The 13,761-nt window shown below is 48.0% G+C and overlaps 3 protein-coding genes across 3 annotated transcripts; all 3 read left to right on the top strand.

Annotated features, from left to right (window-relative positions):
• Positions 1-7,670: 7,670 nt before the first annotated feature.
• On the top strand, positions 7,671-8,159 carry LOC112343482 (protein STRICTOSIDINE SYNTHASE-LIKE 5-like). Its single transcript, XM_024667011.1, has 2 exons — positions 7,671-7,787; positions 7,847-8,159. The coding sequence occupies exons 1-2, from the start codon at positions 7,701-7,703 to the stop codon at positions 8,114-8,116; spliced, it is 357 nt and encodes a 118-aa protein (XP_024522779.1). The 5' UTR covers positions 7,671-7,700; the 3' UTR covers positions 8,117-8,159.
• A 274-nt stretch (positions 8,160-8,433) lies between these two features.
• LOC9640888 (hevamine-A) lies at positions 8,434-9,417 on the top strand (the record flags this gene model as incomplete). The annotated part of the gene is made up of 2 exons (XM_024667026.1): positions 8,434-8,599; positions 8,636-9,417. Coding segments are annotated over 2 exons (861 nt in total), but the record flags the coding sequence as incomplete, so codon positions are not given.
• A 67-nt stretch (positions 9,418-9,484) lies between these two features.
• Positions 9,485-11,056, top strand: LOC9640863 (protein STRICTOSIDINE SYNTHASE-LIKE 5). Its single transcript, XM_024667025.1, has 5 exons — positions 9,485-9,931; positions 9,996-10,066; positions 10,203-10,439; positions 10,502-10,634; positions 10,697-11,056. Exons 1-5 carry the CDS (start codon positions 9,554-9,556, stop codon positions 10,973-10,975), a joined length of 1,098 nt encoding a protein of 365 aa, XP_024522793.1. The 5' UTR covers positions 9,485-9,553; the 3' UTR covers positions 10,976-11,056.
• The last annotated feature ends 2,705 nt before the right edge of the window (positions 11,057-13,761 follow it).

Below are 13,761 nucleotides of genomic sequence, written 5' to 3'. Positions count from 1 at the left end.
AATGCTGGAACAACCCAAGGAGTTGGGGGTGTATTAAGTGGATGAGTTGGTGTTCTCATCACATGGACAAGTAGTCCTAAGGGGCAAAGGTTGCCCCCAGAGAACAAAATCAAGTGTCGGAGTAACACTTGTGAAAATAGTCCTTTTGAGTAGGACAGGAATGCAAGAAGTGTATTCCAGTGAGCTAGTGCCTCACAAGTAGGACCTTACGGGTCTGTGGATTAACCAAGTCCAAAACTGCTGGATGACTCAAATAGAGTCAACGGATGGTCCTAAAAGGACTGATGGAAGCATTTGGACTGAGGTGTGTTGTACCCCACAAAGGATGGGGGGGGGGATCATAAGATCCAAGGATGAGAACAGAGGGTATCTCATCGATGGCAAAATGTGCCATGCTAAAGTTATGGGAAAGGTGTTCCCAGAAGAAAACAACTTTGACATAAAGTTGTGTGTGACCTCTATAGTGCAGTGCTAACGGATGGTTGGCATGAGAAAGAGCGGTGTTGGTCTTGGCAAAGACTTAGACACGAAGGGGAAATGTCATTGAGGTAGGCTCGTGGAGCCGATGGTGTGGAGACACCAAATGTGCCAAGGTGTGATACCTTGAGGTTATGTTGGTGGGTTCATGAGAACCCCTTGCCAAAGGAATCCCAATGGAAATGGGAATAGCATAGCCTAAACTGCAGAGCATGCAGTTGGAGTGTGGTGACCCAGATAATGATGGAGGTGTGAAAGCACCAAGCAATGAGTTGTAGGACTTGACAACTATGAGGCAACTAAGCAAGAGGTGCAAAATAACTGGTTAAACGGGTAGAAGGTAGCTACCCAAGACTTCTTAATAGCATAGGGAAGTTGGATATACCTTTACGGGGGATAAGTTGCTTGTGTTGCGATATAGTAAGTCAATGTCATAAAAGGAAATACTCATTGTCAAGAAAGCCATCATTGGGACACCCGAACACTCTAGAACACCAGAAGGTGGTGTTTGACGTCGCGAAGGCAATGGATAAAGCCCAAGGGACTAAGTCCCTAGCGAATGATGGATAGAAGGTGCTATCCAAATGTCCAAGGTTGCGGAGACAGGAGAGGACTGTTTACCCGAGTTGGACAAAGCCAAAAATGGAATTTTGGCAAGGCTAGTGATGGGCATGTAAAGGCCCATAAGCAACAATGTAATCCCAGTGTGTGGGATTATAAGGTGAGCATATCCGGATTGAGGAACCACTCCCTAGGCTATTGAGTAGGTTCATCCCTAAGAATACTTGCTAAAGCATGATAGAAAGTGCAAAGCTATCCTCCTGGTCTGGAGGAGAATGACCAAAGGAAAAGTGTGAAGCCAAAAAGCAAGAAGTAAGGGGATAGAACCGAACCGTAGGAATCAAAAGGCATAACCAAGGTTGGTTATGCCAGCTGGGAGTGGAGAATCAAGTGGGGGCTCGAGGGTGTTGCCGCTAGCAACTGTGATGCCATGGAGAGTCTAAAATATGGAATTGTCCATGTTAGACTATATGGCATTTGGAAGGCTTGCAAAAAGGGAGGCCTTAGCAAGCTGAGGGATAGAGTTCCTTCAAGGTTCCCAAAGACGATTCTAGGTAGCTTAGTACCTAGAAAGGCCAAGTGTAAATGGTTCATGGAACGCGCGAAATCAGAGTGGCGCAGCAGAAGCGTGGTCTTGAAGCTTGCCATGAGGCAAGGCTATCAAGGTTAGGGAAGTAGTTCCCGAGTGTTCAAGGAGAGGGCTTTGAACGAAAGTCGATGGTCAAGGACTTTCACGCTTATGCAGGAACCATGTTACAGTGGTCGGAGGACTTGCCAAGCGAGATTGGCAAGTTGGGGGAACAAATACCCTAGTTGAAGGTGATAACTTCAAAAAGGGTGGGCCATGGGGCCGAGCATGGAGGAGTCCATGCATGATCACAGACATGTCAAGTGAGAGGACTTGGCAGTGTGGAGGAACTAGGTTCCTAAGCTGTGATCTGTAGTGCGCTTTAAAAATAAGTTGGTGCACCGGCGTGGGGAGTCACGCCAGGCATCTTGTGTGATGCCGTCCGTAGATGCATATACGGAGGTTGGGTTCGAGTCCCGACCCTCTAGTGCTTGGGTTCGAGTCCCAAATCACTAGGGCGTGGTGATGGTTTGGAATATGAGGACACTCATATTTCGGTGGTCATGGACTCTCAGTGGGGAGACTGGTTTGGGCACACCGCCAAGCGAGGGATGCCTCGGAGTCATGATGCACGGTTAGATTGCTTAGTGTGAAAGCTCAGCATATCTAACTTGAACACTTTGGTGCAAGTGGCACCAAGGTCGTGGTGAGTGAGATGGGGACACCTAATCTCAGTTGCTATGAACCCTTGGCCGTAAGGGCTAGCTTGGGTGCACCGCCAAGTGTGGGGGATGCCCCCGGGGTTATAGTCAACAACTTGGAGGTCTAGAAGACCAAGTACCTCTTGGCAACTCTGTTAAGGTGCCAAGGTGAAATCACTAGGTGATCTTATGGCCAGATAAGGACAAGGTCCTTGGTTGGCTAAGGAATGAAGTTCCTGGTTCAAAATGTTGAAATTGAACTGTTTAAGGTGGTGTGGCTTGGTCGTGATGACCAAGTGGGAAGAGCACCTAAGGGAAATAAACTATGTCCGTGCGATGGCATAGTGAGTCCGAGGAAAGTAGTCTCTATAAAAGACCCATGGGAGGGTCACGAAGTTGGGCCATGGATAGAGCCCATAGCAGAAGATGCTAAAGAGACGTACTAGGGGTGGACATCCTCCGGACTTGGCAAAGAAGAGTCTTTGCTATGGAACCGAAACAATACCTCAAGGAGGGAGGTAGAGATTCGATGTTGCTTGGTGCAACAATCAACGGATAGGAGCAAAAGATGAGTGGCCAAGATAGGGCCGTGGAATCCCTTGGAAGGAATCCAAGTGACAAAGTTAGGCGAGGAACACTAATGTGTTGGACGCTAACAAGTTGCGGGAAAGGAAGTGTGTTTCCAAGGAGGGATTCCGAAATGCTCCGATTTGGCGAAAGTGGAAGCTCCAAGGGAGGGAGCGGTAAGGTAGCCAAATGATAGGGCCATGAACAGCCCTAGCACAAAGTATGATAACTGGAACTTTGGCACGAAATAGAAGAGAGGATGATGGTGCCCTCGAGTAGAGAACTTCCTAGGATGGGAAGTGGAGTTGCACAAAAGGTGCAAGGCAAGGTGTCGGAGACACCTAGGAAATTGACTCCAAGAAGTCAAAATTCAAAGTTCCAAAGTGCAAAGGTTATATCGATGGAAATTGAGACTACTCGAGAAGGAGTAGTGGGATTGACTTAGAGAAGGGTCTCTAAGAGGTTTAGCGAGAACTAAACCAATAAAAGGAGAGAACCACTATATGTGGTCCAATCAGTCTCTGAGTTGGAGAGACTACCCTCCTTAGAGGATATGCAAAAGGCATGGTGAGCCTTCAATGTCCAACCATTGACGAATATGGAGAAGGCATAGTGAGCCTTCAATGTCAGACCATTAACAAATATTGGCTAGGTGCCAAGGATGGAAATGGTAACACATGAGGGTGTTACTTTATAAAATGGTTTACCGTTCGATGAGGACATCGAACTTCGTCTATGGGTGGTGGAGTTGTGAGACACAAAATCCCTAGGCCCCAAAGTGGAGCCGGAAGGGCGCCACATGGTAGTGGCCGAAGCGAGAGCCAAACGAGCGTAACACGTTTGGACCAAAAGCTCCGACTTGAAAAGTCAAGAGCGGGAGTGGAACTCCCAACGAAGTGCTCGAGGAACGAGCACGAAGCGAACAAAAGGCGAGGCTCCAAAGAGGGACCCAAAAGGGCCAACACATGACACGTGGGAGTGTCCGAGATGGACTCAAGTTGGAGTCCGAAGTGGAGTCCGAGATGGACCCGAGTTGGAGTCCGAAGTGGAGTCCGAGATGGACCCGAGTTGGAGTCCGAAGTGGAGTCCGAGATGGACCCGAGATGGAGTCCGAGAAGGAGTCCGAAGTGGAGTCCGAGGTGGACCCGAGATGGACCCGAAATGGAGTCCGAGATGGAGTCCGAGATGGACCCGAGATGGAGTCCGAGATGGAGTCCGAGGTGGACCCGAGATGGACCCGAAATGGAGTCCGAGATGGACCCGAGATGGAGTCCAAGATGGAGTCCGAGATGGACCCGAGATGGACCCGAGATGGACCCGAGATGGAGTCCGAGATGGAGTCCGAGATGGAGTCCGAGATGGAGTCCGAGATGGAGTCCGAAGTCGAGACCGAGACCGGGACCGAGACCGAGACCGAGACCGAGACCGAGATCGGGACCGAGACCGAGACCGAGGCTGAGGCCGAGACCGAGCCCGAGCCCGAGTCCGAGTCCGAGTCCGAGTCCAAGTCCGAGTCCGAGTCCGAGTCCGGAGCCTGAGAGGGTGAAAGCCCAAAGCGTTCGTCTCCCAGACCCTAGGGGGTTTGGTGAGCTCCAAAAGTATAGTAGGGGGGAGGACTGCAGTGGAGCCAGTTTGGCCAGGAAAGGCCAGTTTGGCCCAGGAAGGCCGGACCCAGTGTTGGGTGATGAGCTGCCCACTGGGAAGTCCAAGACTAGAGTGAACACGGACCGACAAGCGGGGTAGCTTGGTGAAGTGTTCAAGAGCCGGCTCTAGTTCCCCTGGGAGATCGACTGGCCGATGCTCCCAGTCCAAGTGTGGGTGGCACTACCTACTTGGATACCTGGTGTGGCTCAACGGAACCCGCTCTAAGCCCATGGCTAGAGCACCTAAGGGCAGAAGGCGAGGAGAGTACCCAGGTGGCTCGCGTAAGGCCACGGTGTTCCGAAATGTTGCCCAAAAGGCCCAGACTGTGGAAAGGAAGAGGAGCAGTCCTCTGGGGTAGTGACCAAGGACACAGTCGTGTGGTGAGGAAGTCCCAGAGGACCGTGGGACTTAGTGGTCGGGCCTGTGGGTCTCGATCAAGTGGCAGTGTTGGCAAACACGGCTAGGGGCAGAAAGGGACTTAGTGGGGACTTATAGAGGGATATTGGGGAAGGCTATTCCCCTTGTCGGTGGGCATCCTAAGGATACTATGGAGTGGATCTGAGATGACCACTCACGGATGGTTTGCCTAGTCTTGGAGAACCAAGACGGTGATGCAAGTGGTATTGGACTACCAGTGTGGCAAAGGTGATTGGGCATGGCCTTAGCGTAACGGGCTGCTATGTCGGTGGTACCTTTGAGTGTCGGTCATGGGATCGGTCACGTGGAGCACTTGGACCAAGTGCAAATGTTGAGTGGCATGGATGCCATTCTCAAGGCTAGCAAGTCCCAAGTCTTGGATTGGACTTATGGAGGTTGTGAATGAGACTCCTCCAAGTGGTCAGAGGTGTGGTTAAGTGACTAAAGTAGAATGGAAAATTTAGTCGCTTACATGAAGATCCATTAGCTCCGGAACCACGACCCCTTTCATGCTCTTTTCCAAAAGAGGAGAAAACTATGACAAAGCTACACCTTCGAGCAACGTCCCAATTGTGTCGATTTGAGACTCGGGAGTGGGGTACCGCCGATGTTGAAGTGCGAAGATCAGCTCCATCTGGTTTAGGAATCCGCAAAGCTCCAAACACTCACCTAAAAATTTTGCCGGGAAACTCACCTTCGGTTCAGGAACTTTGCTGGATCCTTGAGCCGAAAGTGAAGCAAGCTCCTGCTGCATGCGAAGAAGGGTCGCCTTCAACTCGGTATTCTCAGACTGGATTTTTGCAAGGACTTCGGCAAAGAAATTAGGATGGCTTGGAGACTCCATCGGCAAAGAAGAAAGAAAAAGGGGGAAAAAAGACAAAGGCAATCAAACAATCAAAACAAGCTAAAGCAAAAACTGAAAAAAACACAATCTGAATCAAACTGTCAAGACCCCTAACAAGATCAAAATTGGAAAATGCAGAAGACAAAAAGAAAAGCTAGTGGAAACGAAAAAAAAGCCTTAAACTGGCGTTGATTCAGATTGTGGAGAAATGGTAGAAGGCTAACCTATATATACTATAGGTTGATGAAGCTCCACCACTCTTGGATCGAGGACGGCCTAAATATAGCTGAGGTCGATGAGGCACCCCATCATCATCAGGAATGTGGCTCGAGACTCAGGAATCGAACGGGAAATTAGAGAGTCAGGAATAGGGAAGTGTCTCGAGAGTCAGAAATAGGGAAGTGTCTTGAGAGTCAGGAATGTGGTCTGTAGGTCAAGAATCCGCCGAGAGTCAGGAATGTGGAAAGAATTGGGGATTCCTGACACTTGTTGAGTAACCGGTAGTCTATGCACATGCGCATAGATCCATCTTTCTTTTTCACAAATAACACTGGTGCCTTATACAACGACTTGCTCAACCTAACATACCCTTTGTCCACCAACTCCTCTAGTTAGCGCTTGAACTCCTTGAATTCCTTTTTGTTCAAACGATAGGGGGGACGAACCACCACCTTAGCACCCTCAACCAGCTCAATCTTATGTTCTATCGGTCGTGCGGGGGGCAACCCCGCCGGTAGCTCCTTTGGCATGGTATTCTGGAATTGGTCTAACACCCACTGGATCACTTCTTCCATATCCATCTTTTTGTCACTTTTCACCGAGAGTAAGCATAAAAATGCTATTTTGGTTCCTTTAGTGAGTTGTCCTTTCGTGGACACTAGATTTAAGCAGGAGTCTTTGGCCTTACATTGCCCTACCTTTAGATCCTGGGCCTCCACCCTAGATCATTCTCCCTGGGCATTCGCTAATACCACAAGGTTCCTCCCTTGTCCATGCAAGGCTACTACGAACTGATTGAACTAATCCATCCTAAAGATTACGTCAAATCTCGCCATGTCCAATACGGTGAAATCCATGTTTACTTTCCATGTCCCTACTTCGACTCTCGCTTATCAAAGTATCTCATCGGTGCTTTGGCTACCTTGAACAAACTCTATCATCCTTGATTCACCCAGCCACTGCACCGTTAGTCTGGCTTGCCAGACTATGTCTGCAGCCACAAAATTATCCAAAGCGCCCATGTTAATAAAGATCTTAACAAAGTTACCTTTGAGCTTCCCTCGGAGGGCTAGTAAATGTCGCGAACGACTCTCTACCAAAGTTGTTCGTGTAACTTTGAGCTAAAGACTGGATCACATACCTTAGTTTGGATTTCATCCGACTTAATGGCCATATTGGCTCTGGCCTTCTTTGGGTTCAAGAAGTGTCCCACTTCACCGCAGTTGTAGCATATGTTGTTTCCCACGCTACTAACAGACTTGACTTTCTTATCCATGGGTTTGTCTCTTTTTATTTGACTCCCCCACATACTTGCTCGCTGGCCACCGAATTTGCCTTTCTTGAACCCCAAGGACTCATTCTTAGAGAAACTCCTCTTGAATTTCTCTTTGCTATATGTTCCCCTTGGTTTGGCCCCTTTACTAAACGTGGACCCTGACCCCGTCGTATTCCCCTTTCGCAGGTTATCATTGAAATGCACCTTAATACTCGTATCCAACGCTTCCTTGTAATTTGTCGAGTTCTAACACATCACCTCGCCATGAACCCAGGTTTGCAAGCCTGATATGAAGGCATAGAACACATCTATATCACCTATATCCATAACAAATATCTTCTTTGCCAAGTATCCTCAAATATCCTGACAAGTATCTTGACAAATATCCTCATGAAGTACTGGTTGCAAGGTGAAAGGGAAGGAACCATGGAAGTTTTTATCGATAACTTGCCTGGACATCCAGACAACATTAGACACAACGGCCAAGATAGATTCTGGATTGGATTGGTAGCAGTAAGTTTGCTTTATATTTCATAACATCCAATCAGACTTCATGTGGACACTGACTTCAGGGAAGGACAAGGCTGACTGACACTTTAATGAAGATAGCACCACTGAAGCACATCTTGGCCCTTCCGGGTGTGCTGCAGAAGATCTCCGCGTCCTCAAAGATGGCCAAAGTTCTAGCAGTTGGCCAAGATGGGGTGCCGCTGGCATTCTATGAAGATCCGACAGGGAAGTTGATAGCCTTGGTGACGACGGCCTTGGAAGTCGGCGATTATCTCTATCTGGGAAACTTGGCCAGGAACTACGTTGGCAAGTTGAAACTTCGGCAGCTTTAGTCACGCCCGACGTGGCCACCAATAAAGTGTGTTGCTTTTTCGAGCACTTCTTCGAGACAGTCATCGAGCGACAAATAAGTTTCGATCTTGACAGTGTTGCACAGCTGCAGCAATTTGGACGACTTAAGGCAAACTCGAGCACAAGGTAAGCTAAGCTCTTTGTCATGGACTCATCTGTCCTAATAGGTGGGAACTGGAGGGCCACGGAAGCGAAGGAGAATGAAGACCAGGGGACTTGTGAGTAATTTGGTTTCTCTTGTGCTTACTCTAGTCGCATCTAGCTTAGTTTCCGGAGTAGACTGCAAGAAGAGGGCTAATGGCACAGTCGTTGTATACTGGGAACTTACGAGAAGGAAGGCAGTCTCAAAACAGCCTGTGAGACGGGGAACTACGGCATCGTCGTGCTCAGCTTCCTCAGCGTGTTTGGCGACGGGAGAGCTCCAAAGCTGGACCTCGCTGATCACTGCGGGGGTGTCAGCGGCAGTGCCATCAACGGCAGCGCTATCAACTGTGGTCCAGTCGGACAGGACGTAAAGTTCTGCCAGAGCAAAGGTGTCAGGGCGTTCCTTTCGCTCGGTGGGGCCGAAGGCAACTACAGCATTGTCTCGGACAAGGACGCCATAGCCGTATCGGACTATCTGTGGAACAACTTTCTGGGAAGAGGAGCAGGAAACAGCAGCTCCAGGCCTCTCGGCGACGCGGTGCTGGACGGGATCGACTTCGACATGGAGATGACCTCGACTCAAACCGGCTACACTCAGCTTGCCAAGCAGATTAAGCTCCGCTCCACCAAAGACAGGCCGGTGCTCTTGTCCGCAGCCCCGCAGTGCCCGTTCCCGGACGAGTTCCTCGGCCCGGCTCTCAACACGGGCGTGTTCGACTACGCCTGGGTCCAGTTCTACAACAATCACAACTGCCAGGACAACCCAAACAAGACTCTGGACAACGTGTTCGCGGCTTGGCACAAGTGGACGACCAAAGTTCCAGTGAAGAAGGTCTTCTTCGGCCTGCCAGCAAGCTTGAGCGGCGCCACCGACAGCCCCTCCACCAAGGACGGATACATGCCCGCGAAAGTTCTCAAGCAACAGGTTCTTCCGAAGATCAAGGAGTCGAGCAAGTACGGCGGCGTGATGTTGTGGAGTTACTACTACGATTTCGTCAAGCACGACGGGAGAAAGGAGCCGTACAGCACCACGATTAAAAACGCTGTATGATATATGGGTGACGCGTGCTTTTGTGCTTGTAATTATTATTATTATTACATGTTTTAAATCCTTTATTGCCCACCTAGAAGCGGAGGAAACGGTTAAAACGTGCCAGAATACCAAACGGAATGTTTGCTGTCGACCAGAATATCCAGCTCCTCCAAACGGAATGTTCACTCACTCGTAGAAGTCTCTTCCACTCTTGTTCGATCCTCTCGCGTCGCGAGTGCCAATGGGATTCCTTCTTGTGGCGATTCTAGCTGTGATCATCGGCATAGCCGCATCGGTGATATGGACGGCAATCGTCCGCCGCGCGGGGATTGATCCACTGCCCTCGGACTGGCCTCCAACTCCAAAGAGGGAAGGATTGTTCGCGGTGAACACAGTGCTCCAACAGGCGGAGGTGATTGGCGTGGGAGAGCTTCCCGGTCCCGAGGACATTTCCTTGGACGACGACAATGGCGTGCTCTACACCGGCTGCTCCGACGGGTGGATCAAGAGGGTGTCTCGAAAGACTGGCGAGGTGGAGAACTGGGTGAATGTGGGAGGCCCTACGCTTGGGGTCGTGCGCGGGCAACAAAAGAATTTGCTCGTCTGCGTGCCAGGCAGAGTTCTGTTTGATTTGACAAATCCGAATTGGGATTGAGACCGCTCATCCTGTTTCTCTCGCGCAGGGGCTGCTCAACATCACTCGGGATAAGCGCGTGGAGGTTCTCTCGAGCGAAGCCGATGGTGTCAAATTCATGTGAGTGTCAGATCTCTTTTATCGTCCTTGTGAAGAGGACGATGAGGTGATTTCAAGAGCTTTGTTTCCATCCTTGTTGATTCGAGAGCTTTGTTCCCATTGCTGTGATCTCGCTGGATCTGTATGTCCGGCACAGGGTGGCTAATGGATTAGACGTTGCGAAGGATGGCACCATCTACTTCACTGATGCGACGAGCAAGTTTCCGCTGGAGAAGGCCAAACTGGACGTCCTCCAGTGCCGCCCAAACGGCAGGCTCTTGAAGTACGACCCCGCGACTCGCACCACCACAGTCCTGCGCAAGAACATGTTTTTTGCGAATGGAGTCTCGCTCTCTGCCAAGGAGGACTTTCTAGTGGTGAGCGAGACATCCATGTAAGTCATCTCGATCATGCGCTGGCCACTGAAGCTTAATTTCGCGCGTCCTGGCTTTCCAAGGTGAGGTGCATGAAGTACTGGCTGAAAGGTAAGAAAGCGGGAACCATGGAGGTGTTCATGGACAACTTGCTGGGGCAGCCGGACAATGTCAAGCGCGATGGCCATGGTGGATTCTGGATAGCATTGGTGTCGGTAAGTTCGATCCAAGCATTAATCCAACTCGTGAGGCTCATAAGCATTCCTGGATTGATCAGGGGAGGACATGGCTGAGCGACATGATCTTGAAAATACCAGCATTGAAGTACATCATAGCGCAACCCGAAGTTCTCGATAAATTCTTTGGGAATGCGAGGATGGCCAAGGTATTGAGAGTGAGCGAGGATGGGCGACCGCTGGCGTTCTATGAGGATCCAACGGGGAAGGTGGTGGGATTTGTAACGACAGGCTTGGAAGTTGGAGATTATCTTTACCTTGGAAGCTTGGAAAGGAAATTCATTGGCGGGCTAAACCTTCAGGAATTACAAGTAACTTAGTAAATAGGTGGTATGATATTTGAAACATATAATGAACAATAACTTTCTTTTAAAAATAAAAAATAAAAAACATTAAATCCAGACCATTTAAAGAATTTTATTTTGTAAATCCATAGTAAAATTAATAAAATCTAGCATTAAATATATTTTTATTGAGTTAATATACTTTTTTTAGTTATAATTCTTATAATATTAAAAAGAAATCACCTTCCATTAAAATTTTGAGTTGATTAATTCAACTGTTATAATATTAAACTTATCACCTTTCCATCAAAATCTTTAATAGGTTTATATATGTTGTAATGAAAAACATTAGAACAAATATTTTTTTATAAATAAAATTCATTATGTGAGGGCCAAGTGTATGTTGTATACTAATATTAACATAATGGGATTTTAGTAGCTGTCAGATTGATTTCAATCCAGACCACTCGTTCCTGTATATAGATTAGGGTTTTCGGGCTAATTGATATGCATATTTTCTATATTCCCTTTCCATATTCCAAACACTCATATTGGTAGAGGTGAGGGGCACTTTTGATTGTCCCTGAGAAGTGTTTAGATTTGGGATTTTGGTTTAGACCTAGCTTTTGCATTGTCTAGATCTAGGTTTTTCCATTTCCTTTCTTTTGTTCTTTTTTTTCAAAATTTTGGTTTAGATTTAGCTTTTTGCATTGTCTAAATTTACCATTTCCTTCTAACTTTTGTCATTTCTCTTTTGCTCTTTTTTTTTTTGTTCATCTTCATGGCAGATCAACAATCTCCTCTTTTGACTTTGGAGTAGCAATTGGTACAATTGCTTGATGCTATGCGCTTGCAATTGAACAACTAAACTCAATTGATGGCAGCATTCACGGCACATGGTTACAACTCCTCCTACTTTTGGTACCAATCCTCGCATTCAATCGGAGTTCTTTTGCGGGAATCCTGGGGATGATGTGTACTATTGGTTCGATCACTTCATGGTGATTGCCACATATCATTCTTGGGATGATGTTTGATGTTTGTGTGAGTTTCCCACGTGTCTCCAAGGGATGGCATTGCAGTGGTATAATGGTTTGAGCGTAGCCACTCGTGTGTAAGCTATAAAATTTTCCTTTCCAATTTACCAGCTTACTTGTTTATCCGTCCAACACTGCCTTGGCTTTTAGCTAAGTTCTCTCACTAAGGTTCTCACCTATTGTACCAGTTCTTACTTGGTCCTACTTGGTTTTAGCTACTCACTGCACGAGCAATGGAGTGTTAGCCATCCATCCACGGATTCCCAAATCTCTCCCAATCCCCCTCCCCGGGTTAAATTGAACTTAAGGTTCGGCTACACTCTCTACAGGCACAAGTAGCCAAGCACACCAAGCTTCTAAGTTCCTAACATCCCTTGGTACAACAAGACTTGATCATGGGACCCACTAAATCTTAAGCCTTGGGTGCAACACTTGCTTCGGGACGCCAGAGCAAAACACTGTGGCCTAACAGCCCGATACGGGTACCTCAACCCCCCCCCACTGCAATCAATTTCCTTTCTAGAAGTGGGAGTTGCTCTTGAGCACTTCCTTGGGTGGCCCCTCCGACGCCACCTAAGTCCATGCTCACTCCCACCCAAGGCCCCTCGGTCCTAGTCTCAACCTTAAGTCAGTTTGGAAGCACCACTGGAGAGTTCCTTTAAGACTACTTTCTGGACCTCACTATCCCTACTATACTTTTGGAACCCCCTATAGGCCCCCCCCCCCAGGAGACACACACTTTGGGCTTTCACCCCTTGACCTGTATTAGTACTCAAACTTGGTCTAAGTCTCGGACTCGATCTCGGGACCCAATCTCGGACTTGACCTCGGACTTGGTCTTGGACCTGATTTTGGATCTCGGACTCTGTCTTGAACTCGATCTCGAACTCAGTCTCGAACTCAGTCTTGGAGTCAGCCTCGGACTTGATCCCGGACTCTATCTCGAACTCGGTCTCAAAGTCGGTCTTGGACTCGGTCCTATCCGATGAACTCTTTATCATTTCGGTCGTGCTTTTGGGGATTTTTTAGCTTACGACACCTTAGGGAATTCGTTCTTTACAACTCCACCACCCATAGAAGAAGTTTGATGCCCACATCAAACGTCTCTTTTTAATTCTACGACTTGTTGACCATGTCTCCAGAGGCATCCCCCCACTTAGTGGTGTGCCTAAGTTAACCTCCCCAGCTAAGAGCCCATGACAATGAAATAAAGGTGTCCCTATACCCCTCACCTCACCACGCCCTAATATGGGGTCAGGACTTGAACCCAACCTTGCTTTACTAGGGGGTTGGGACTTGAACCCAACCTCTGTAGAATACATCTATGGATTCGACATTTCCGTGGGGAGTTGGGTGTAGTTCCCTATGCTTGGTCGACATAACTAACCCATGCTAATTAGTTTATTTTCAGCGCGCCTTCGGGTCCTAACATATGCCATTGCTCAACTTCACAAATTGATACTTTTAATTGAACTTTGCGTAAGTACATAGAGTTTTGCTATGCAAAAATTCCTCTACTAAATTTTGTGCATTTGCAAGGTTCTCCTTTGGTTCCCATGTTGCTTCACAGTATAAAAATCCTTTCCACTTCACATGGAACTCTCTCACTTCGCATCTTTGTCGCTTGCTCTTGCATGCATTAAGGATGGCCTTAATTTCGTATTCCTTTTCCCCTTGGATAACCTCAAGTAAAGGTCTTACTTGGTCCTTGTGAAGCAGATCCTCAAAATATGGCTTGAGTAAGTTCATATAGAACATTAGGTGCATCTTCCCCATCTCTCGAGG

Source organism: Selaginella moellendorffii, unplaced genomic scaffold (genome assembly GCF_000143415.4).
Source record: "Selaginella moellendorffii unplaced genomic scaffold, v1.0 SELMOscaffold_152, whole genome shotgun sequence".
Taxonomy (NCBI): domain Eukaryota; kingdom Viridiplantae; phylum Streptophyta; class Lycopodiopsida; order Selaginellales; family Selaginellaceae; genus Selaginella; species Selaginella moellendorffii.
The sequence above is the reverse complement of the archived record's forward strand: the minus strand, read 5'-3'. Positions and strand labels throughout refer to the sequence as shown.

Excerpts from the sequence above, each read along its gene's own strand:
- LOC112343482 (XM_024667011.1), top strand. The coding sequence starts at position 7,701 with ATGGAAGTTTTTATCGATAACTTGCCTGGACATCCAGACAACATTAGA. Across the intron at positions 7,788-7,846 it reads TCTGGATTGGATTGGTAGCA|GGAAGGACAAGGCTGACTGA; the intron begins GTAAGTTTGCTT and ends CACTGACTTCAG.
- LOC9640863 (XM_024667025.1), top strand. The coding sequence starts at position 9,554 with ATGGGATTCCTTCTTGTGGCGATTCTAGCTGTGATCATCGGCATAGCC. Across the intron at positions 10,440-10,501 it reads GTGGTGAGCGAGACATCCAT|GGTGAGGTGCATGAAGTACT; the intron begins GTAAGTCATCTC and ends CTGGCTTTCCAA. Across the intron at positions 10,635-10,696 it reads TCTGGATAGCATTGGTGTCG|GGGAGGACATGGCTGAGCGA; the intron begins GTAAGTTCGATC and ends TGGATTGATCAG.